This window comes from Bos indicus, chromosome 2, assembly GCF_029378745.1.
Source record: "Bos indicus isolate NIAB-ARS_2022 breed Sahiwal x Tharparkar chromosome 2, NIAB-ARS_B.indTharparkar_mat_pri_1.0, whole genome shotgun sequence".
NCBI classification, from domain to species: domain Eukaryota; kingdom Metazoa; phylum Chordata; class Mammalia; order Artiodactyla; family Bovidae; genus Bos; species Bos indicus.
Window position 1 is genome coordinate 85,772,186 of NC_091761.1, and position 26,474 is coordinate 85,798,659.

The 26,474-nt window shown below is 43.6% G+C and overlaps 1 protein-coding gene across 11 annotated transcripts in view; it reads right to left on the reverse strand.

Annotated features, from left to right (window-relative positions):
* Window positions 1-25,700, reverse strand: part of ANKRD44 (ankyrin repeat domain 44) — a 320,547-nt gene extending 294,847 nt beyond the window's left edge. For 7 of the 11 annotated variants that reach the window (XM_070769741.1, XM_070769786.1, XM_070769735.1 and 4 more), the window contains exon 1: window positions 25,463-25,699. In XM_070769741.1, the coding sequence (XP_070625842.1) occupies window positions 25,463-25,489 (27 nt within the window). In that variant the 5' untranslated portion in view covers window positions 25,490-25,699. Of the gene's footprint in view, window positions 1-22,382; window positions 25,365-25,462 lie in introns of those variants that run through there. The other 4 variants (XM_070769783.1, XM_070769730.1, XM_070769790.1 and 1 more) reach the window with 2 other exon arrangements.
* Window positions 25,701-26,474: the final 774 nt, after the last annotated feature.

The window sequence follows — 26,474 nt, forward strand, 5'->3', positions numbered from 1 at the left end:
GGAGAAGACTCTTGAGAGTCCCTTGGACTGCAAGGAGATCCAACCAGTCCATTCTAAAGGAAATCAGTCCTGAATATTCACTGGAAGGACTGATGCTGAAGCTGAAACTCCAATACTTTGGCCACCTGATGTGAAGAGCTGACTTACTGGAAATGACGCTGATGCTGGGAAAGATTGAAGGCGGGAGGAGAAGGGAATGACAGAGGATGAGATGGTTGGATGGCATCACCGACTTGATGACATGAGTTTGAGCAAGCTTTGGGAGTTGATGACGGATAGGGATGCCTGGCGTGCTGCAGTCCATGGTGTCGCAAAGAGTTGGACACGAGTGAGTGACTAAACTGAACTAGTCAAGCTACACCCCACTATATTAAACAGCAAGTTAGCAATATCACTTCCTCATTTTCCAAACATATCTGCTGCTGCTAAGTCACTTCAGTCGTGTCCAACTCTGTGCGATCCCAAAGACAGCAGCCCATCAGGCTCCCCCGTCCCTGGGATTCTCCAGGCAAGAATACTGGAGTGGGTTGCCATTTCCTTCTCCAACCCATGAAAGTGAAAAGTGAAAGTGAAGTTGCTCAGTCGTGTCTGACTCCTAGCGAGCCCATGGACTGCAGCCTACCAGGCTCCTCTGTCCATGGGATTTGCCAGGCAAGAGTACCGGAGTCGGGTGCCATTGCCTTCTCCGACATTTGCTGCTAGATTCATCAAAAGAGGTACTTTACACCCTGTTGCTGGCTTTGGAAATTAGGAGTCTCAAATGTCAATTACCTAGGGGCTCATGCCTTATATGAGGGCTGCCAATGGTTTTCCAGTTTAAGTGAAATAATTCCCAGTAATTGGCCACGTGGAAGAAAGTGAATAGAAAGTTGGATAACTATCTCCCAAAAAGGTTCAGGACATTGTCTCTTTGATGGATTGAGGGGTACAGAGAAACTAAAACTAAACGGTTTTCACAGCATTTACAAACTTGAAATATCTATATTTTATTCTGGAGAAAATAAAGCAGCAGGCCTTATATAAACAGGCACATAACAAACACAAACACAAAATAAAAAGTTTAAAAAAAAATTAAGAAGAAGCAAATAGAAAAGTGCCTTCAAAGATGGACAAACATCTATGCGTAGTGACATTAACAGATGGAACTCACTTTAGCGAGACCCATTTGCAAACAATATCAAAGATGTGCACACCAAGAATGAACAAGAGTCCCTCCGGCCTCTGTTAGGCCACCAGGATTCCTCAGAGTTTTCCCTGCATTTTTATCTAAAGGTTTCCAAGTACTGTCCCTCAGGTTATCCATGTTCTATGACCAGGTCCAAGTTGCCTAACCGTGAAAATCAAACAATGGAGTCTTTTTCCCAGTTCTTAGAAGGAAAAAAATAATTATGTATACTGTCATATAGATATGACATTTATTCTTTACGCTTTCTCATTAATTTCTCTAAACCCTTAGCATCTACTGCCATATGACCTCACAAGAAATGAAGGCAGCATATACTCAGAAACTACATGTGTATATTTAGACAAAATTCTAGAAATATGATAATTGTTCAATTTTAACTACTAACAATAGAAATATATTTTCTTCTATTTGAGCAGGGCCTGCTCCATATGACAGAAGCAGCAATATTCCAGTTTTGTGGCACTCCAAATAACGTGCACCTTGAAACCCACCCAGGAGTTTTAGGCCCTAGGCGAGTTTCTCACTCACTAGCCTCTAGTCACATCTCTAGGCCCACTTACAAACATCCTGCAAGAAGCAATGAAAAACTAGGGAGTTTGAGTTGAGCAAGTCCTGTGGGCCCTGGTGAATTCCACTGTAAGATGTCCACCAAGTTCCACAAACCCTCCTGCCGCGGGAGTGTGGCTGGAACCACGCAGACCAAGGAGTCAGTCAATGGAGCATGTATGATTCCATAAAAGCTACCAGTGGCATCAAGATCTCCCCTGCTCCTCTTCTGGGTTCTGATCTGTACAGAGTAGCCCACCTGTGATGGAGCCACTGGAGGAACAGGATCAAAGTATGAAAAATCAAGGGTTAAAGTGACTTGCCGAGCTATGAGAAATATTCTAGTTGGATGTTGAAGCTTTAATGCTTGGCTCTAATAGGGTAATGACTCTCACTCCTTTCTCATAAACATGCTAAGTACATTTTTACTTTCTCCAGAAACCAAATCCCTCTGTGACTTTATGACTTACTGCCATAACTAAGAGCCTCTTATGCTATTAACAGTCTAGTGTCACAGCCCTAAGGACTTGGCCTGTTTGTTAAGTCTTAGGCATGCCCCCCCTCACAAACTCCTGCAAAATAAACCCTAAACAGATTACAGAAAAACAAAAAGGAAAGAAAATACAAACTCTATTAGTGGCTGACAAAAAACCTGCACAGAGCTTAAAGAAATGAACAAAATGATACAGTATCAGAGTCTAAAGAAGAGATGTCAATGCAGTCATCTCTGGGGCAAAATCAAGGTTGCTGGTGTTCACCACTGAGCACTAGTGGAAGTGATTCAACAACTCCAACTCCCACACTAAATCCCTGAGTCCAAGATCTAATTCTGGGTTAGTCTGATAGAGCTGCCTACCCCAATTTACATAGAAAAGAGGCAGGCTGGATAATCTGGCACAAGGCAGAGACCCCTTCCATTTGGCCATTGCAGCTGGTTGACTAACATAGTCGTTTGCTACTCTACAAGAGTTTTCCATGACACTATTAAAGCACATTATCCTTTCCAAATGTTTTTTGCCTCAATAGAGCCCATTTCCACCTTGCAATAAAATTAAGCAAGGTGGTGGTTTAGTCACTCAGCAGTGTCTGACTCGTGCGAACCCATAAATTGATAGCCCGCCAGGCTCCTCTGTCCATAGGATTACCCAGACAAGAATACTGGAGTGGGTTGCCCTTTCCTCTTCCAGGGGATATTTCCCACCCAGGGATCGAGCCAGGGTCTTCTGCAGTGCAGGCAGGCCCTTTACCGACTGAGCCACCATTCTATTTAATACTAGTTCTCTTGATCTGAAAGCAATCTTTTTATTTAATCCAAAGACCTCTTTTAATGCTATCAAAATGGCAGTCAAATTTGGTTTAGAATCTTTAAGTAATTTCTAAGGATAGAAAGAATCTCTACTTACTACACCTTGTTTTTTTTTTTTTTTTTTTTTTAATGCTTCTCAGTTCTCCTAGAAATATTTAACTTGATTTTAAACAACCTAAAGTACTCGTGTACTTGTGAAGCTGAACATTTGGTTTTCATCCAAACTGTTAAAAAAATATGCAACTTTGGTAAGCATGAAAAGACCATGGAATAGAAACAGACCTAAGATCCCTAAAAGTTCCAGAATTTTCTTATCCTATTATATTTTAAAAAGGAATCTATCCAACTATCCGACATTCTAGGAAAGGCAACATTATGGAAATAATGAGATCGATGGTTCCAAAAGTTAGGGAAGACAGATGAATGGGCAGAACACAGAGGGCTTTTAAAAGGGTGGTGAAACTACCCTGTGTGATACTATAATGGTGGACACATGTCCTTAAATATTTGACAAAACCCATAGAATGCACAATGCCGAGAGTGAACTCTAATGTAAACTATAGACTTTGGGTGATAATGATGTGTCAGTCCAGGTTCAGGGATTGTAACAAATACACCACTCTTGTTCCAGATGCTGAAAATGGATGAGGTTGTGGGGATAGGTGCCTGGGAATATAGTGGAACTCTGTAGTTTTGGCTCTTTTCTGCTGTAAACCCAAAACTGTTCTAAAAAATAAAATCTTTGTTTAAAAAAGAAGTAACACTGCTACACAGCCTAACTAATTATAGGTATATATCCTCCAACTGAAAAAAAAAAAAAAAGGTAGAATAGTTGAGGAAGAGCTTAAAACTCCTGTCACCAGAAAAAAGTGTGAGGAAAAGTCACTGTGCTGTCACGCCTGTCTTGTGACATCACAGAATACTTGGCAGAACAGATGTGTTTCTGTTTGGCCTAGAGATGAGCAAGAGGAACCAGCAACACTAGTCATCAGAAGATGAGCATTCTCTTTGAAGAACCATGTTTGACGCTGTTGAAATACTGCACAGAAATGCCAGGCAAAGCCATTCAACATACACATACAACCAGGACATCATTTTTAATTTTATGTCTAGATATTTCACCTCATTTTTGGTACAATAACTTCCCAGATATAATATCTATTTCCATCTTAAAGAATCAGGGGATTTGTTAGCTAATTTCAGAATTGACGAACTAAATATCTATCAGATGTACTCCCACAAGCATCTGCTTTGCTAAAAATGTTATAAAAGCAGAAATCTAGGTCTTTAAGGGTGTTGGAGAAGACTCTTGAGAGTCCTTTGGACTGCAAAGAGATCAAAGCAGTCAATACTAAAGGAAATCAATCCTGAATATTCATTGGAAGGACTGATGCTGAAGCTCCAATATTTTGGCCACCTGATGTGAAGAGCCAACTCATTTGAAAAGACCCTGATGCTGGGAACGATTGAAGGCAGGAGGAGAAGGGGATGACAGAGGACGAGACGGTTGGATGGCATTACTGACTGAATGGACACGAGCTTGAGCAACTCCAGGAGATGGTGAAGGACAGGGAAGCCTGGAGTGCTGCAGTCCATGGGGTCGCAAAGAGTTGGATATGACTGAGCAACTAAACAACAACAAAAAGGTCTTTACATATAATAAATGAGCTTTCCAAGACATCAAATTCTAATTAAACCTTAAGTTTTAATGAGAAACACCACTGCTAACTAACATCCTGCAATTACTGTGGTACAGAGTGGAATACGCAGAGGAGCACACAGACGACACCAGATTCAACACATCTGAGACGAACCTTCCCAAGCATCAGAGTTTCACAAGTCAGAGGGATAAGTTCTCAAACATCCATACACATGAAACGAACTTTTCATCTAGTTACTAGAATTATCCTTCAGACACAGAGATCATAAAAGAAATGTTATTTGGGTTAATTAGTTTAAAAATCTAAGTGAGAATATATGTAAAGCCCTATTATATACCCCTCCGCCTTACCTTCAAAAGTTCGTTTTAACACGAGTCCAGTTTTTCAAAATTGTAAACACAAGCTTTTCAAAGGAGATCTACTGTCTATGAGAATTGACTAGCATGTCTCATTCACACCTGAGGTGACCCAGCTGGCCAATGGATGGGACTCTGGGAGCACAGGGAGGCACAGGTCAACCCCCCATGATGACATCATCTCTTCCAGGGTTGCCTCGTCTCTCAAGGAGTGGCTTCATGCGGGGACCCTGCACCCCTGGAGCATGGGAAGCTTCAGGGAGAGGTTTGCAGGCACAGGCTGTGTATAGAAATCATGGTCCACATCCTTGGCTTCCAAATGTCTACCTTTCCAAAAGGCATCTACCAACAAAGGTCCATCTGGTCAAAGCTATGGTTTTTCCAGTAGTCATGCATGGATGTGAGAGTTGGACTATAAAGAAAGCTGAGGGCAGAAGAATTGATGCTTTTGAACTGTGGTGTTGGAGAAGACTCTTGAGAGTCCCTTGGACTGCAAGGAGATCCAACCAGTCCATCCTATAGGAAATCAGTCCTGAATATTCATTGGAAGGACTGATGCTGAAGCTGAAACTCCAATACTTTGGCCACCTGATGCAAAGAACTGACTCATAGGAAAACACCCTGATGCTGGGAAAGATTAAAGGCAGGAGGAGAAAGGAACGACAGAAGATGAGATGGTTGGATGGCATCACTGACTCTATGGACATGAGTATGAGCAAGCTCTGGGAGTTGGTGATGGACAGGGAAGCCTGGTGTGCTACAGTCCATGGGGTCACAAAGAGTCAGACACAACTAAGAAACTGGACTGAACTGTGGTTCAGGCTGCTGCTGCTGCTAAGTCGCTTCAGTCGTGGCCGATTCTGTGCGACCCCATAGATGGCAGCCCACCAGGCTCCCCCGTTCCTGGGATTCTGCAGGCAAGAACACTGGTGTGGGTTGCCATTTCCTTCTCCAATGCATGAAACTGAAAAGTGAAAGTGAAGTCGCTCAGTCTTGTCCAATTCTTCACGACCCCATGGACTGCAGCATACCAGGCTCCTCCATCCATGGGATTTTCCAGGCAAGAGTATTGGAGTGGGTTGCCATTGCCTTCTCCGTGTGGTTCAGGAATGTGCTTTTTTTCTGCTTTTTACTGCTGCTTCTTCACGCCTCTCTCTTGAGGATCTTTCTTCTCCCATGTGACAAAAGGTAGACTTACCCCTCACACATTCTGATTCTGACTGAGCAAACTGCCTGCAAGGTGTTAAACTTGCTGGTGCCAATAAAAGGGCACATTCAAAATACTGCAGGTCAAGAGAGCTTTCTCTGAAGAACACCCCATACCATCCCGGCAATTACCTTCTCCACAAACGTGAATTAACTTAAAACAAGAAAGCAAGCCTCATCCAGAGATTAAGAAAAGCATTTCAAACAAGAATGTTTGACTTCACATATTCTGTTAATAATTTATCAAACTTTATGTTTATGTTTTGACAAATTGTTCATATAGATAAACTCAATCCAGAAATCTATTTAATTCTTACCACCTTAGGATCATATTCTTATTGCAAAGTATCACTGGATAATCAGAGTGGTTTTTTTTTTTTGACACATTACATTTGGTAAAATTCTGTGTGAGAAAGGAGAATGGAAGTATGAATTTCAAGGAGGAAAAGGAGCAATGTAAAAAGTTCCTACTATTAAAGTGCTTGTTCTGGTATTTTTAAGTGATGATGGAGTATATCAAATCACAATGTGTTTAAATTCCCTTCTTTACATTTTAAACAGTAATAACTTTATTTTAAAAGTCAATATTTACATTATACTAGGAATCACATCCTTTGTAGCTTTTTAATTTATAATGAAAACCTAAAAAATGTGCAAGGGAAAACATAGTTATAAAAATCTTTCAGAGGTGAAAGCTGAGGACAAAGAATGTTGCAGAGCTGTTCTTAAGCATCATTAGATGACCCAGCTTGGCCCCCCCTTTGGTCCCTGCAGGATCAATGGTGAAAATCATATTCTGCCTCGTTTGGGCCTGAATAAGTTCGATACTTTAAATCAAACACCCACATTAACAGTGACTTCCTGTGCAAGTCTTTAAAGAGCTGTTTCGGTTAAAGCCCATCAAAATCTTGCAAATATTAAAAAAAAAAAATGATAACCGAACATTTCCTCCTGTACTATTTCCTTGACTGGGGGTGGGGACTTAGGGGGAGGCTATTTCAGATCTGTTCACATCATGACACAATGGGCTATCAGTCACACAATTCTTGATTATTCCTATTTAACAGGGAATCAGGAGGAAAACATGCACTAAAACACTTTGGCAATATTTTCCACCACCAAGCCTTTTACTAGGGCTATTTATATAACAAAATATTAATCACATCCTATCCTTTCTGGCTTCATTTTAATGATTTCAGAAAGAAGAAAGAGAGTAGGAAGGAACCAGGAAAGATGGTGGGGAAGGAGAAAACACAGCAGCAGAAACTGGAGCTGGATCGTTCATTCATTCAATTAGTAGCTGCTGATAGCCTACTATCAGGCTCGCCAGAGCCCTGCACACTAAAAAGCGGGAGGCACAAACACTTTCCCCTAGAAGTGAAGAGCAAATAAATGGCTTAGCTTCCACCTTCCCAAGCCCCACACTAATCAAGGAGCTAAAAATGGCTTAAAACCAGAAGTGAGAGGCTCAACCACCACAGAACTTGCCGAGTCCATGTAAGAAGGAAAATGAAAGTACTCATTAAATACGTCTGTATTTAGACATGTCTGAAGATTAGGCAGTTCTGTGAAAAACATTCTCTTCAGATGGCAATTTCAGACACTTCCCATGAAATTCAAAAAACAAAGAACACTTCGGAGGTATTCAGGGGGTGAGGGCATGGGAAAGCCTTAGTATTTCAGCACTTTTCCCAGTCACAAATGTTTTCAAACAAGAATGCATTTCCATAGCCTTCAGTGTATCACAGTTCTTCACCCCAAGTTGAACATTAGGCAATATTCTTTCGGCCCTGTACACAATGGGTTCACTCTTCTAGACCAGCTTAGAAGAGGGGGATAACAATTCTGATCTGGAGAGTACAGTTGACATGACTCTAGAACCACATAATAATTATCAGGCGGCAGACTTCAGTACTCTATCCTGGGGTGTTTATACAGTGTTTCAAGCTGTATCCTAAATATAACTGTAGAAGTGACACATGTTTTTACAAGTGCTGTTTAAGAACAGGATAGGCAAACGAAATGCACCTCAGACTGAGCTAGAGGAAAAACAAGAGGTCTACCCCGACTGAGAGTCAGTAAGCCAAGCAATATCCAGGGGCCTCTGTTACTCCCTCTGAAAAAGGAGGATTCTAGAGTTCACTTGCCTCCTCCACATGCTTTATAATACTGTTCAGAAAATGGTGGAAGTCTTCAGATACTTTAGGTACAAAGTTTCTATCAATGTTTTCTAAAGTTATGCACTACAAGAATTTCTTCACAAATCTTCTTAAAGTCCCTACAGTCTTAATTCTTTCTCTCTATAGGCTCAGAAGAGAAAAATGAAGTGAACTTTTAGATGAAAAACCACAATATTGTGATTATCCTCCAGTCAAATTAATTTTTTTTAAAAAAGATGACGTGTGCTGACTGACTACCCTGCTCCTCATTAACCAATTCAAGGTGCCCATCTTCTCCCAAGATCAAAGAGAACTGGCATAGGAAGAGTTTTAGAATAAATCAAATGACTCTGGAAGTGCAAGAATAGAATGTAAATTCTCTTTACAACTATAATGACATGAACACTGGAAACCACACATACACACACTCACCCAAACTCATAACGCACACAGAGATTATCAGACTTAGCTTCAGAGAGAACTTTCCAGAAGAGTCAGAAATATTAGATAAGTAGATACTATTGACATTTATTTCTTTTATAATCTCCATTTGTAATAGTTAACTATATCCTTTAAATTACTTAATTGTTTAAACTGGCTCTCTATAAAACTAAAACCATTTTCATGCCCACGTTAATCTGGAGTCCCTACTCAAAGATAAAGATAGTATTTTTAGCACACAATGGGAAATAATATTAAGATTTCTGTTTCACTCTTAAAAATCAGTGGTAAAGTTCTCCTCCCCTGTCTTGGCTCTCTTAGAGCATCAAAAGTATATTTTAACTGTTTCTGAGTCCACATGTAGAATTTAAAAATCCAGTTTAAAAGGCAAATGATTTAAAATATAAACACATGACTTCCTTTTCTACAGTGATTCCTAGAGGGAGGGAAAAAAAAGTCTGAGTACAAACAAACTGTTTAAAGAGGATTTTTTTTTTTTTAATTAAAAGCATACGACAAAAGCTAACTAAGCTTCTGCTTTCTCCTGGAAAAAAATAATAAAGTCAAGACTCCCCCATCTTAATCTAATTAAATCGAAATTAAAGTTCAGTTTAGGTAATACCAAGGCTGTAAGAGGGTAGCCCTCAATTTCTGAAGAGTACGTTTCCAAGTGTGTGCTTGCATTAGAGCAAGGGTTGGCAGACTTTCTGCAGAGAGTCAGTAAATATTTTCAATGCTGCAGGTCATATAGGCTCCGTCACAAGGACTGCCCTCTCATGGCCCGAAAGCACCCACAGACAGTACATAAACAAATGAGGGAGGCTAAATTCTGTTTTATTTATGGACTCTGAAATGTGAATGTCATATAATTTTCATGTGCGTCAAAATATTACTTTTTGATCTCTTTCAACCACTTAAAAATGTAAAACCTATTCTTCTTACAGGCCATGTAGGCAGTAGGCTGAACCTGGCCTGTGCACAGTAAGTGGTCTGCCAGCCTCTGAGTCAATGTCATAGAAGATTGGATGGGGGGTCAGCTCATCTTAGTCAATGTCCTTAGCACATAAAGAAAACTGAGGCCCAGAGAGGTGTGATGACCACAGGATCTCCCAGCAAATTCACAGCAGAAATAGAGATGAGAATTAGATCTCAGGAAAGGCTAATTGAAAAGGTAAAGCAGTGATGAAGAAATACCCGTCTTGAGTTCAACTCAAATGGACAGGCAGTTGGGTGTTCAACATCAGAGATGTCACAGCAAAGTAGTCACCAGCAATAGGAGCCTTCAGTACCTGCCCGCCCACTGCGTTAAGCAATTTATCAGTTGCCTGCCCACTGCAAGAAGGCAGCGGCACCCCACGCCAGTACTCTGGACTAAGCGACTTCACTTTCACTTTTCACTTTCATGCATTGGAGAAGGAAATGGCAACCCACTCCAGTGTTCTTGCCTGGAGAATCCCAGGGACGGGGGCGTCTGGTGGGCTGCCGTCTCTGGGGTCGCACAGAGTCAGACACGACTGAAGTGACTTAGCAGCAGCAGCAGCACACTGATTCTGAGGGTTCTGTATCAGCAGTGAAGACCCAAAGATGAGCCAGATACCCATCAGCCTGACTCTGGTCTTCTGGGTACATAGTCCTGCTCATTTCTTCTGCAGCCAAAATAACAACCTCCACTTTGGTTATTCAGATCCTAGAACTCCAAGAAAAAAGGTCAATGTGGCCAAAGAGCAGAGATCAATGTTAAAAATTATTTTAAAGAACAGAGTAGAGAAGGGACGGCCAACTTCAGCCTACCTTCAGCCTACCTTCAACGCCCAACATGGTCAACCTCCCTCTCACCCCTACTTCCTTCCCTCTTTTTTAAAATATGTTTATCTCTTCCTATTAATATTTTTCTTTCTTTAATCTTCTCTTTTTTCTTTTTTTGGTGGGGTGTCACTGGTGGCTCAAACAGTAAAGAATCCACCTGCAATGCAGGAGACCTGGGTTCAAACCCCTGGAGAAGGGAATGTACCAATTCTTATTTTCATTTTCCCTTCACTCTTTTTATTTTGCCCTTTCTTTTTATTTTACTTTCACTGGGTATAAACTCAACTGAAATACACTTTAAAATTAAAATACACACATGTATCCAATGATGTTTAACTTACCTCCTCTCTAAATAGCATTCTGTAGTTTTAAGAGAAAGACTCCAAATTAAAGTGACTTTTTACAAAGGATCTATCATCTCTTTAAACCACATCTTTTTTTTTTTTTCCAGAGAAATTTAGGGTTTTCTATCCTATTCACTCAAGGCTGGAAGTTTTACACCAGTGTTACCAGAGTTTTTAGAAATTCCATGTGATGATATTTTACGAAGACTGCTCTATCAACTGTTTTGTTCTTACACACTTCCTCAGAAAAGACACCGTTCTATACTTCTGTGAATAGGAAGTGGCATTCTTATAAGTAACTTTCAGTTCTTTTTGACAACTTAAAGCAAGAATGACTGCAAACACCTCAGAATTTTTTCAATGCACAGTTATTCTCCTATCTAAACATAAGATTCCTCAAATTAAGTGAATCGATGTGTTTAAAATGAGAGAAAAAAGGACAAAAATGCTACAATTCAAACCTCTGGATGGAGATTTCACAATAATAAAACACTTCCTACTAACATTGTTTAAGCTAGAGAGAAAGCTGACCAGATAAATGGGCATAAACTTAAAACAAAACATAATCAAAATCTTATTTTAATTGAAATTAAAGAACTGAAATTGACGCTAGACTGCTAGTCTCTTCAAACTGACAGAGGAGGAACCAACTAGAGATCAGACTACTGAGTGCCTACTGTGAGCCACTTGTTGGACAGAGTGGCTTGATTATCACAACTTGAATATCACTTGATTATCACAACTTTCCCATCAAGTATTTATTATACCTATTTTATCGTCAAGGAAAGTGGTGTCATAGCAAGACTGATACAGCTAGTTAGGAGCAGAGATGTTCTTATAGCCCAGATTTTAGGTATCAATTTAAGGATCCTTTTAACTATGCCACTCCCATGTAATATTTTTGGAAATTGCTCATTGTGATGTTACAATATTTTAAAACATTCTAAATACAGAAAGAGAGTACCCTAGAACCTTGACATAAGACTTTGGTAAAGAACAGAGCTCCTCAAAACAAGATTATTCCTTCTTGACTGCTAAGAAAAGGAGCATTAGCAGTTAAACGTTACATGCACCTCATGGGCCCTAAGACATAATTGTACTGAGGCTCCTAGTCACCTAAAAACACATTCACTTGGCTTCTAAATGACTTCATGACTGGATCATTTATTCAAGTTGTAGCTGGCCATTTCTCAACTTAATAGTCTATTCTGATATCTGGACTCCATTAAGAAGGATAGGGAAAGATTTTCACACTTGCAGAAATAAATGAAGATATTTCAGCACGCCTAAAGAAACACTGAAATCCTTGGAGCAAGGAGCAACACCCATTTCCTGTCCAGGTATGAAGAGAGGCTGAGGGGAGGGTGGGGACAGCAGGGTCATTAAAATGGAGACCTATAACTGCTTGCTGACTTAAAAAACTATAACAAAATGATTTCTGGCAACTCTAGTATCTCAAATTGCCCTGGAAAAACCTTACCCTGAAAGAGTTCACAAAAACAAAGCCAGGTCTTCCTGTGACTTTAAGGCAGATACTCAAATATCTGACTGGAGTCATGAGGGCCACTTTGACTAAGTCAACAGGTGGGGTAAACCTCACAACTAACTCAGAAGCATACTGCTTTAGTCAACAAAACTATCAGAACTGTGTGCTTTTCTGACAATCAGAAGGATTCTAAAAATTCAACTGAAGAGACTCCATCAAGTGAGAGTGAAGGGCTCAGAAGCGGCACAAAAGGAGCCGGAAGAAGTAAAAAGAAAGAAAAACCATTTCCAGAAAGAGTAAGTCATTAAAATATTTTAAGTGTCCTGGTCAAATATTAAGGGTTTGTGGGGGGTTTCTTGTTTTCTACAATAAAGATCCTCTTTTTAAACATAACCACAATACCATATTCATACTTTAAGTCATCAAAGAGCCAGTCAGGATCCAAATGTCCCCAACCATCTCTTAGAAGTATGTAAGTTTGCATCAGAATCCAATTAGTCTTAATTCTCATTTAATCTATATATTTCCCCTCCATTTTCTCTTTTTCTTGCGTTGTTTTTTGTTTTTTTTTTTTAAAGAAATGAGGTCTTTTTGTAGAATCCCCATAGTCGGCATTTTTTAACTTAAAAAATGTATTAAGGCTTCCCTGGTGGCTCAGTGGTAAAGAATCCACCTTCAAATGCTGCTGCTGCTGCTAATTCGATTCAGTCGTGTCCGACTCTGTGCGACCCCATAGACGGCAGCCCACCAGGCTCCCCCATCCCTGGGACTCTCCAGGCAAGAACATTGGAGTGGGTTGCCATTTCCTTCTCCAATGCATGAAAGTGAAAAGTGAAAGTGACTCAGTCATGTCCGACTCTTAGCAACCCCATGGACTGTAGCCCACCAGGCTCCTCCGTCCATGGGATTTTCTAGGCAAGAATATTGGAGTGGGGTGCCATTGCCTTCTCCGACCTTCAAATGCTAGAGACACAGATTCAATATCCAGTTCGGGAAAATCCCACATGCCATGGAGCAACTAAGCCCATACGCCACAGCTACTGAGCCTGTACTCTAGAGCCCGGGAGCCGCAACTACTGAAGCCCGAGTGCCCCAGAGCTCATGCTCCATAACAAAAGAAGCCAACAATGAGGAGCCTGTGCATGGCAACTCCAGAGTAACCCCTGCTTGCCCCAACTAGAGAAAAGCCCACGCAGCAACAAAAACCCAGCACAACAACAAATAATTATTTTTTAATGTATTAGGTTAAAAACAGGCTATCTCTAGACCTACTACATTATTCCATCAATGTCCCACACCATGAAGACTATCCAGTCTCTTTCAATGAGGTCCATGCTACTCCAGGATACATGTTTATCCAAAAAAAATGTTGCCATGACAAGTAATATTTGCAACATTCTATTCAAGTACTAGAGGGTGTCATCCGGAGAAGGCAATGGCAAGCCACTCCAGTACTCTTGCCTAGAAAATCCCATGGATGGAGGAGCCTGGTAGGCTGCAGTCCATGGGGTCGCTAAGAGTCGGACGTGACTGAGCGACTTCACTTTCACTTTTCACTTTCATGCATTGGAGAAGGAAATGGCAACCCACTCCAGTGTTCTTGCCTGGAGAATCCCAGGGACGGGGGAGCCTGGTGGGCTGCCGTCTATGGGGTCGCACAGAGTCAGACACGACTGAAGCGACTTAGCAGCAGCAGCAGCAGAGGGTGTCATGGAGACAGAAGACCCATAGGTAACACCTTACCTTATGCTATAGTACTTTTGGAACAAACTGGGGTACAAGTTAGTTTTTAAAAGATTATACCTAAGCAACAAATGGAAATAATGAGCTCTGTCCAAATGCAAACTCATTTAGGTCTCCAAGAGAGGACACATAGTACCTATCAGAAGAACTCAAGTGAGAAAGATTCATTGTTAATAATATACATACACCTCTCCTACCAAGTTTGCACATTAACTATTTTTTCCTTTAGTTCTTCTGCCTTACTAGAATGAACCCGGTGCTTCAGTAAATACACAGTCCTCAAATACATGGTATGTCACTCATCTGGGATGCCTTCCACCCCCATCTTGCTGCTTAAATAATTTCTTTATTCAAGGACCAGTTGGACTCACTCTAGCTCCTTGAAACCTTTACCCATCTCTGGACTCCTGGAGTCCCTAATTAGTACCCCCAAAATGTAGTCTAAACCTGCACTATAGCTGTTTTGAGACTAGTACATATGTATTGAATAAAGATTTGAGGAAGGCCTTCCATGTTTAAGGCATTCAAGGTCATCTCTAACAAGACCATGAGCTCCACGGGGAAAAGGGTCTCTTGTGATGCTACACCTATTTCAGGAGTCCAGAAGCACAGTGTCTAAGAATGTGTACTTGAAGTCAAGCTTGCCCAGATGTGTTGAATCCCAGACTCATAATTACTTAACCTCTCAGATCTCATTTTCATCATCTATAAAATAGAATGATAACAGCCAGTCTTTCATAGAGATGTTATTAGGATCAAATTACATAAAGCATGAGTATTATCTTGTCTTCAGTTCAGTTCAGGTGCTCAGTTGTGTCTGACTCTTTGTGACCCCATGAACTGCAGCACACCAGGCCTCCCTGTCCATCACCAACTCCCAGAGTTCACCCAAACTCATGTCCATTGAGTTGGTGATGCCATCCAACCATCTCATCCTCTGTCATCCCCTTCTTCTCCCGCCTTCAATCTTTCCCAGCATCAGGGTCTTTTCTGACGAGTCAGCTCTTCGCATCAGGTGGCCAAAGTATTGGAGTTTCAGCTTCAACATCAGTCCTTCCAATGAACACTCAGGACTGATCTCCCTGCAGTCCAAGGGACTCTCAAGAGTCTTCTCCAACACCACAGTTCAAAGACAGCAATTCTTCTGTGCTCAGCTTTCTTTATAGTCCAACTCTCACATCCATACATGACTTCTAGAAAAACCATAGCCTTGACTAGACGGACCTTTGTTGACAAAGCAATGTCTCTGCTTTTTAATATGCTGTCTAGGTTGGTCATAACTTTCCTTCCAAGGAGTGTCTTTTGATTTCATGGCTGCAATCACCATCTGCAGTGATTTTGGAGCCAAAAAAAGTCAGCCACTGTTTCCACTGTTTCCCCATTATCTTGTCTCCTCATTACCAATTCTCTCTAGTCTTATCTATTCTTATCCTTTATGGAAAGAAGAGGAGTAGAGGACTCCAACAGAGATACTGCCACGGAGATGGAGTTCAAACACTCCTTGATGGTTTGAATACATGGAAGATACACTTTGCCATGGGTGTGAGTGTCCCTTCCCAAAATATTTAGGATCCCTTTTCCTAGTGTCACCCTGATGCTTTCCCTGTGAAGAAATGGAACTTGCTCAGAACTAAATACAATGTAAACCTATCTCCATCCAAATTTAAAAAGAGGGGAAACAAGAAAATAAACAAAAGACCAAAAATGATATTTTATCTTCTGATGGGGCCAACTGATATATGGATGTGAAAGTTGGACTATAAAGAAAGCTGAGTGTTGAAAAACTGATGCTTTTGAATTGTGGTGTTGGAGAAGACTCTTGAGAGGCCCTTGGACTGCAAGGAGATCCAACCAGTCAATCCTAAAGGAAAACCAGTCCTGAATATTCATTGTAAAGACTGATGCTTAAGCTGAAACTCCAATACTTTGGCCACCTGATGCAAAGAACCAACTCATTGGAAAAGACCCTGATGCTAGGAAAGATTGAAAGCAGGAGAAGCGTATGACAGAAGATGAGATGGTTGGATGGCATCACTAATGCAATGGACATGAGTTTGAGTAGGCTCCGGAAGTTGGTGAGGACAGGGAAGCCTGGCGTGCTGCAGTCCATGGGGTCACAAAGAGTCAGACACGACTGAGCAACTGAACTGAACTGGGGCCAAAAATTTACTTTTGAATGGAAGCCCAAGAAGCTCTGCTTACAGAAGCTTTTCCAAATTTTTGAGTACCTCATGAGTAAAAATCTTTTGAACATGAATGTATAAACATATACACATATATACATATTTATTTCACTCAAATAGTCATTGAGCATTCACTGTGTGCATTACACTGTTCTAAATGCTTGTAAGTAATAGAGCAAAGATTTTTGTTGTTGTTGTTCATTCTGTTCAGCATTTAGGAAGTCGCGCCTGAGGCAGGAGTACACCTGGCCTGACCAATTGTTCCTGAAACCCTGTACCTGTGCCCAAAGCACAGTGAGGTCAAACAATACCAAAACGGAGCTTGGAACAGAACAAGGTTCACTGCAGGGCCATGCCAAGGAGACGGGTGGCTCATGCATTAAAAACCCCAAACTCCCCAAAAGCTTTTAGTAAAGCTCGTTTCTAGGAAAGGTGAGGGAGGTGTGTGGTTAGTTGTTGCAAACTTCTTGGTATCAGGTCCTTTGCTCTTGAAGTCAAGCCATGGTCAGGTAACAATGTTCCTGTAAATCTTCACCAAACATTATTCTCCGTTCTGACAAGAAAGGACAAAGTCCCAAGGCTCAACTTCCACCCTTCGAGGTCCAGATCCTGGCTAAGAGAAGAGAGATCTCAGTTGGCAGCTCCCTCAGGGCCAGGTCCCCATGTCTTGCCCAGCCATTATCACTGATGAAGCCGGGCGCCCAGGACACAACTGGCCCTCAGGTTCCTCATGCCATCCAAAGCGGGGTACAGGGAATGCAGGTATCCCAGACTGCAACCTATGCAGACTACTGCTGCTATTAGGTTGCAGAGACAGGGATGGGGGAGAGCTTCACTGCTGCCTCAAGGCCTGTGCCAAGGCTAGTGGGTGGCCTTGGTGAGGGCTCTGGAGCCCTGCAGGACAGAGCACCCAGCATGTTCCCTGGGCCACCCAGCTCACCTGCTAACTGGAGGCCAGTGGGTGTGCTGGAAGGCTCCAGGGAGAAGGCTGGTATCAGCCTCTTACCTCACTCTCCACCTGACAACCACCACTCCCACCAACTGTTGGCTGAATGGCCCACTAACCGTGGCTTGTTGACAGCTCCTTGGGGGATGGGCCCCATTGTGCCGACCAATTGCTGAGCAGGACCACGAGTGGTAGCTCATTGACAGTTGGCTGTTTGTAGGCAGCGCCCACTGTGGTGCCAACCAACGGCCAAGCAGGACCACTAACAGTTCCAATGTGGAGTGGGCTGGGCTGGGCTGGGCTGGGCAGGTTACTGGCACACAGCAACACCCGAACGTTAAGAGCTCTACTACACACCGAATAGTGAGGAGGCTGGTGTGCTGGAGCCAGGGAGAGACCAGAAGAGACATGGCTGCACAAGTAAGTGGCAGAGGTGAGTGGAGGGGACCCAGTGTGACACCCCAGACAACAGGTTTTACTCTGGCTGAGACTGGAGGGCTTTGAACAGGGAAGCTACGTGATCTTAGATCCATCCCACTGATAGCTATGCTGAATAGAGTCCAGGGGCCAAGGCTGGATGGGGAAGACTGATCAGAATGCTACCGCAATAATCTGAGAGATAGTTTGGCCAAGGTGGCAAAAAGTGGAAAGGAGAGCTGAGAGGCTTTTATAGCACTAGTATACAACATATATTAAAAATAAAAAATAATTAAGGATTTTTAAAAGAAATATTCTAATATTTTCTTTCTCACACTCAATAAGACATCCCACTCAGCCCTGGAGTGGAGGTGCCCCTCTTCTCTTGGAGACCACTGTTTAACAATAATTGCTTGGTGGACTTGTGTCAGGTGACCTGAATTTCTGCCTGGCTTTCTGTTGTAACACTTGTCCTGTGTTCACTTACCATCTTTCTCTTCATTCTGCCAGTCTTAGACACCAAAACAAGTTTCCTCCACAGACTGAGCGTACCTACCATATAGAGGATGTTGATTGTATGTAGGAATTCCCTCCTTGTAAAAGTCTGTGGCCTTTGGGTCCATTGCACACAGTGTCTGGGTGGGGCCAATGGTTGAGAAACAGACTTGTTAGACCCAGATGTTATGGTGGAGTTCAACAGAACAGGATTAAGAGAATCCAGGCTGTTTGCTAAAGCAGCCCCCTCTGCTGAAGACCACAGCGGCCCCAGCTCACCACAGCTCTCAACAGAAAAACCTGGGGTCTACAAGTTTGCTCCCCTTGCCCACAAGAGGCTCAAGGAGTCTCAAAGGCCACACTGAGAAAAGCCCTAAGGGTTCTGAACATGCCCTAGAAGATGGCATTTTAGAGGAAAGGACCCCTGATTCTCAGGCAGAACTGTGTGTGCTGGAAGGAAAATCAGAAGTTCATGGAAGGCAGATACTTTTTGAAACTAGATTCCATGAGTTTAGAAGAGGTTGATACTGAAGTACCTGGGGTGCTCTCTTAGAATGTTAGAATGCTGGAAGAATTTAGAAGACCGTCCACCCACCCACTCCCATGCAACAAAGAAACTAACGCCAGGAGTTGTCCAAAGCTACACAACTATGAGAAAAAGAACCATGAGTAGAATCCAGATCTTTGTATTTCTAGTCGAGTTATTTTAAAAATAAATGAAAGCAAAATTAAAGCAATTTAGCATAGAAATCTTTAGAAACAGGTTACAACTGTGATTAAATGTTGCATGAGACAAGGAGGGGTTCCAGCCCTGATCCAGGAAGATCCTACATGCTGCGGAGCAACTAAGCCAGTGCTCCACAACTATTGAGCCTGTGCTCTGGAGTCCATGCTCTGCAACAAAAGAAGCCACTACAGTGAGAAGCCCACACACCACAACTAGAGTAGCCCTCGCTTGCCACAACTAGAGAAAAGCCCACACGGCAACAAAGACCCAGAACAGCCAAATAAATAAATAAAATTAAAAAAAAAAAAAGATACCTTAGAAAGTTACACAGGGGTGTGAAGGAGGGGATTAGAGACAAACGAGAACCAAGAAATATAAGCAAACGTTGACTTAGTACAGCTTAAAATGGCCCAAAGGTGGACTACATGATTATTTTCTTTGCTTGGCCCAATTAACAGAGTACTAGACAATTATCTATACCACTATACCACCAGCACCACCACCACCCATGGAGGGCTAAGTCACACAGCAAGGGGGTGGAGCCTGGGCACTGGAGAGGCAGCCAGTCCACTCCCTTCATTTTATAAAGAGGAGCCTCAGGCCCACAGGGAGAAGGCAATGGCACCCCACTCCAGTACTCTCGCCTGGAAAATCCCATGGACAGAAGAGCCTGGTAGGCTGCAGTCCACAGGGTCGCTAAGAATCGGACATGACTGAACGACTTCCCTTTCACTTTTCACTTTCAAGCACTGGAGAAGGAAATGGCAGCCCACTCCAGTGTTCTTGCCTGGAGAATCCCAGGGACGGGGGAACCTGGTGGGCTGCCGTCTATGGGGTCACACAGAGTCGGACACAACTGAAGAGACTTAGCAGCAGCAGCAGGCCCACAGAGGTTAATCTGACTGGCCAAGGGTTGGCTAAGGCACAATATATGTCACCTCTCCCTTATCCTATGTCCACAGCAAACAATGATTATCAATCATCACAGTTTCCCCATCTCTGGCTGCAAGAGCCACAGTGCTTCTGACATATTCCTCCTGAAATCTCCCCTCCCCACCCCCCACACCCACCCATTCCTAGCTAACTGGTCAGAACTAATACATGAGAACAAACCCAGTTTCCAACTCTGGCCTTACATAAGGTCATAAAATAGTCTTTATTATACCTGCTTCAGACTGGAAAGAGAGTGACTGGTCTCACTATTACTGTTAAGTCTGAAGTGAGCAAACACAGTCTAAGTGGTGTGCCCATGTGTCCAGGTTCACTGGGGACAGCCACACCTGTTTCCTCAACCTAATATTTAATAGTACCCTGTATCATTCTCAAAGGTGTCCCAGTTTGAATCAAAATAATATAGCCATCCATGTTCTATGTAACTCCTAATCAACCATAAACACATATCTGTTTTTGAAGTACATAGTGTTTCAGGGGGAAAAAAAAAAAACTGACCCAGTCACCAGCAGTTTTACAGGGCGTTTTCAAATAATACTAAATGCAAACAATCCTTGAAAGGGCCTTGTTACTACTCCCACCAACCTCTATTATATATTGAGCTTCAATATGGAATTTTCCTTGGGAAAAAACAAAAAGAACCATAGTTTATGCAATTTGGAAACCACAGATTATCAGATCTCTGTAGCCCCTGTTTTTAAATTATTTCATGTTCTACTTTCACCTATAAAAATTCACATTATATTGACGACACAGGAATCTTTTTAAAAAATGCTTCAGGCCTGTTGCTGGCACAAACAAGTGTGCCTTTTTTGAGTTTATATTTACTCTCTGTTTAGAGAAAAAGAGGAAGTAAAAGTTGAAATCTTAAAAACAGTTTCAGTCAATCCAGGGCTAGACCTTGTGTACTGCTGTTGTATTTACACTAAAGCAGCCAGTTTATTGACAGGCATAAATTTCAATTTATTTGGAAAAGCCACTGGTCTAAACATCATAGGTATAACCTTTACGCTCAAGAGAAAGATATCATCAGGTGGAAAATTTTAAATTCTCACCTGGCTACCTAGACAGAAGACTAGAAGGAAATATATCAAGCTGTCAAGAGTAGCTCTGAGTATACAGATATAGAGACTTCAGATGGTTTAAACAGGTTTTCTTTTTGGTTATCTAGCTTTCTGATTTTTCTACAATGATCATAGTTTATTTGCTAATGACCAAGAAAAAAAAAAATCACCAACTCACCAATCAACACATCATTCTCTAGGGTAGGGAGGTGAAAGGCAAATAGGATAAGCCAGGCACTAGTCTGGCAGGAGCAGAGACCTCAGAACAGCTCCTGACTCTGCCATACCTACTGTGGGAGTCTGGCTCACCTGATGGCTTCCCGGTAAAGAAGAGCGGGCATCTGTAAGGGCTTCAGCTACACTGCCCTTTCAACTATTGTAAGTACAGCCATGTGGTTAGAGCCCCACCTGTGCAATCAAGACTGCTGTGCAGGACACTGCACTCCATCACTTACTGGGCATGTGACCTCGAACAAGTCAATTAGCCTCTTTATTCATCTGTAAAGCAGGAATCACACCACCACCTACCTCCTTGTATGGCTGTAAGATTAAGACAGATGATTCACGGCAAGGGCCCAGCATATAATAAGATCACAATAATGTAAGCCATTATTAGGTCTCGGCCATGAAACACCAGTCCTCAAGTGCACTCCCCAAACCACGTGACTGCATCTCAAAACAACCAGAGAAGGGTCCAAAGAATGAAGCTTTTATTTTCCCTTCTCTGCTGAAGGCAGGACTGGACACAGAGTTTGCTATAAGCCCAGCGCTGCTGGGAGGACAAGGGCAGCCCAGTAAAATATGTAACGAGCCCCACACTATGGGCTAGAAACGCTGCTTTCAAAGTTGCAGGATTTCCAGTTTCTTGCCACTGCCACAGCTGCCAGCCATTGCCTTTGGCAAGGAGGTGAGTGACTAAAATGTGAGCCAGGACTTGGCAAGAGGACACCAAACCAGAAGGCCTCCAGGCAGGAAGCTCCAAAAAGGGCCACCTACAGCAAGAGTCCTAGAGAAGGAGATGGCATTCTGCTGTCACTAGCAAATTCAGGAAAGAATGGTGAAAATTTCAAAGGTCCGACAGAACTTACCATTCTGCTTCAGAACTTTGAAAAACTTTGGGGAGGGGGCACCAGGCTAGGTTGAAGATACGACATTCTTAAAATCACTGCAATGCCTTCACTATAGGACATAAAGAAGACCCCCCTCATCCCATAAAGTTCAATATTGCAAGGAATTTCACATCTATCTTTAACTAAGATGTATTACATTTAGATGTAAAGAAATTCTTCCCAAACTTAAAATTATCTCACTTTACAAATATATAAACATCCCAATATCCATCAATGAGGAAATAATTACCTTGTTATGTTATTACATAGGTGAGTGTGTTCTGTGCTGTATAGGGTGATCAGCTTGTCCTGATTTGCCTAGAATTTCCTGGTTTTAGTACCAAAAGTCCCATATCCTTGAAAACCCATCAGACTTGGCAAACCAGGAAGATCAGTCCCCCTAAAGCTGTAAGAAAAATGATGTCTATTGTGTGAAGGGGAAAACAGAAGAGACACAGTTACAAATGCAGAAGTGCTCAATGCCAAATCTATTTGCAGCAATAGCTCCTAGTTCCTTTTCATAGTGAAAAAAGAAAAAAAAAAAAAAAAAACTAAACCCCACACTTGCCTCTCCCTTCCTCCTTTCAACTCACCCAAAACAGAGCCAGGAAAAGGCATTTTCCTCCTCTTGCATGACAGAGATGTCAGCAAGGGACTGACTACCGAGGAGGTGACCACCATCGCCAGCAATCTCCTGCACCCAGTTTCAGCAGGACAGGAAATGTCAATTCTTTCATGTACACATGAAACTTATCTATTATAAATCAGTTACATCAATTAAACAAATTACAAAACTCAAAAACAAACAAAAACCTAAATAATAAAAAAGCCAAGACAATTAGTGATTCAGGTTATTAACACAAAAATGTGTCTTCATACTAAAAGTCCAAGAACTTTGACAAAAACAAGATTCACCTTGCAAACAGGGCATTAAACAAATGAGAGGGAATTAACATGTGATTGTTTTAACACACAGCTGAGTGGAGAGCGAGGCATTTCTACAAACTCTAAGGTCCAGATCTGAAGCAGGTGGCTCCCTACCATAACGGTGAAGCAAAGTTCCTGTAGTAGGAGTTTAAGCAAAGGGTTTTTAAGCCTCTGAGGAGGTTAAGAACCAGTTTCTAAGAATTTAGAGTTTCAAACTAAAAGGTAAGACTATATAAGGCAAGAAAGACCACACACTTCCTGGACCTAAGGCCTCCCAGAAACCATAATTGTTCACCACTCTACCCCACCCAGTCCACCTCCTCTCCCTCAGGCTTTGCCCCATAGGCTGTCAACTTTTAGGTGTCCATCAATCTCAGAACTCCTTAGTTTCCCGTTATGCATCACGAGATGGAATCAAATAAACGTTATACAACCCTTTCTTGCCCTCCACAGGGAGACTGGTTTGTTGGGGGAAGGGTAGGGATGTATTCAAAAACACTTTAAAAGAGAAACTCTTTGAAAGTTCTACTCCGCCAAGTCCTGGAGAATAACTTTCTAAAATCAAAAAATGCTTTTCACCAGTGTTGATCCTGATTTATCAGAGGATGCCTTCTTGTCAGCCTTTCAACACAGCCGATGACAAGACAGAAGGAGGTATCAACCATCCCTAGAAGAAAGGACAGGAATCTGGAAGGCAGGAGACAGGAGTGCATCTCTGCCCTGCAAGTCAAGAGCTGTGTCCTTGAGGAAGACATGCTTCTCTGGTCTAGACCTCAGTTTCTTCATTAAAAAAATTAAGGATTTGGGTGAAGATCACCTTTGGCATCCCTTCCAGCTCTAAAGTTCTATGTAAAATTCATTTGTGTATGTGAAAATGACAACACCTATTAGAAGCATTTTGTGTACTTTGAAGATGAATATTTAGAAATTAACAGAGAAGTATAGTAACTTGCAATAACAAAAGATAACATGACCAAGGCAGACTAAAATCGAAAGATTTAAAACAAATGTCTAACAGTTGTCAAAGTATGTGACTAAAAGGTGGGGAGTTGGGGGGAGGGCTAAACTAATATCAACTTACAAGTACTCTTAAAAGCTCTGGAACCAATGGAAACAAATAGATTCATCACTAACAGCTGCTCCTCCTGCTAAATTTAACAATAACGTTCATTTTAATTCAGTGATCCCTCCCCCATATAAAAAGAAAAATTTAAAAGCCTGTAAATACTTACAGAAAGCAAAGCAAAACTTTGACTCTAAAGGCAGGAGAACAAATTAATGTGGTGATTGATTGCACTTAAGTCTCAGGAAGTTCTGGCTGGATACTGAGGACAGGGAGGCACCAGATGCAACCCACTTGAGAAGTATGAGATGTTTAAAACACCAAGGACTGGCATGTTTGACCGCCTGTGTCAAAGTCAAGTCTGCCTCTCTGCCTACGAGGACCTCAAAACAATGTTCATTTCACTATCCATGAATAAATGGCAAAAGAAATAAAAGGAAGCTGTTTCCTTTTTTCGTAGAAGGAGTTACAGAGTTTTGTCATACAACTTGGTTGGGCGCTTGTGAGTGTCAATGCCCTCAGAGTAGCAGCGTCCGCAAAGGTAGGGGTGTCTCGTGCCACAGACCTCCAGCGAGGACCGTCAACCGAGCCAGCAAACATCCCCACCTCTCCAGGCAAAGGGCTCCAGAGCTACCCCGTGCTATGGCTTAGACGGAAAGCGACAAAGCTCATGAACACAGGCAGAGGGTAGCCCACCGTCTGTGAGTGGAACCCCGGGCCGAACTTCACCTCCTCTAGGGACAGCCGTGCCAGAGATCTCCATCGTGCACCACGCACACAGCCTCTGGGCTACCAAAGAGGAAGTCGGGGTGTCATGTCAAAAGGATAAAGACAGCCCGACCACACGAGAGCCGCGGTCTGGGCCGGTCTCCAGCTTGGCTGGGAAAAGGGTCCCAGGCTGCGATCCTTCTCCCTCTCCATCCACCTTCCTCCTCCCGGCGGCGCGCACCAGCCTCTCTCCGGCCCGCCCGGGCTGGCGGAGCCCAAGCTGCGCAGCGCCGGAGGAGCACCTCGAGCCTCCCCTCCCCCTGCCCAGCCCGGGCCCGTGGACAACGCACCCCCGCATCCCAGCTAGAGCCCCGGCGCCCCTTCCCCAGCCCCCGGGGCGCCCCAGCCGCCGAGCCGAGCGCGCAGTTCCGACGGCCCAGGGCGGGGACCGAGCCGGGGAGAAGGGCTGCAGCCGCCGGCTTTCTGAGCAGCCGGCGGCCGCACACACTCCTCCCCTTCGCCGCGAGTAAACAGCTCGCGGGCGCGCTCCGTGCCGCGCCCCCATCCCCCCGCCGGGGCTCCGCGCCGCCCTGCGCCCGCGCGTCCCGCCCGCTGGCGCCGCCGCCCCCTACCTGGTCGGTGAGTTTGAGCACTGCCATTCTTCCGCTCCTTCGCGCGCACACACATACAGGTCCCCGGTCCGCAGATGTCACTCCAGGAGCCGGGGAAGCGGAAGGGATTGCCAAGGGAAGGGAAAAAAATCTGGCTCCCGAATTTGACAGCCCTCCCCCTGCTCCTCCTCCTCCTCCGCCTTCTCCTCCTCCTCCCGCCGAGAGGCTGACACTGGCTAGTAGGGTTTGCAGCCGAGCCCGCCCGCCTTTATACAGGAAGTACCGGCTGCTGCCAGCCGGGCCGCCACTGACATCACCGCGCGCTGCCTCGCTCGCCGCCGCGCCGCCTGGGCCGACGCTGCCTCCTGCCGCCCGCGGCCGCGCCTCGCAGCCCGCGGCTCGGGGTGCTCGCCGGCTCCCGCACCGGGCGCGCCACGGTGGGGTCAGACTGCCGCCTGCTTTCGGCACCTGCACACTGCGCGCGGGCTATAGGGACCGGGCCCCCGGGCCGCCCACGCTGCCCCCACGCAGGGCGTGCACGTTTAGAGGCCCCCGGGCTGGGGAAGGGTGGGGGGTTGCTGATCGTGACCCCTCCCCTCGCCCTGTCTCACCACCCCCCCCCCACCACCAAGCACACACACAACCTCGTGAGCACTCCCTGTGGATACACCCAAGGGGCAATAAAGGCTGCATTCACTTGTAGCCAATTTCAAACCGGGAGATTGGACCACACGCCTTCCTCTAAACCTCTCCCTAGTCCTGAATCCTCCCAGCGCTTCAAATTATCCCACCTGGTCAGGGACCACAAGGCTGGTGCTCTCTTTGTTTAACAGGGAGACCCTGACTCATTCTTTAGCTAGTTTTTGTGAAACGCGTGGAGGTTAGGGACCTGGGGCTCTGGCCCTTTCACCTTGTTCTCCAGCTGCCTCCCAGCTAGACACGCAGAACCCCATCGTTAAATTCAAACACTGGGTTTTGATTTAGGGACGAAGAAGATGGAGTAACGTTACAGGAGAAACGGTCTTGTACTACT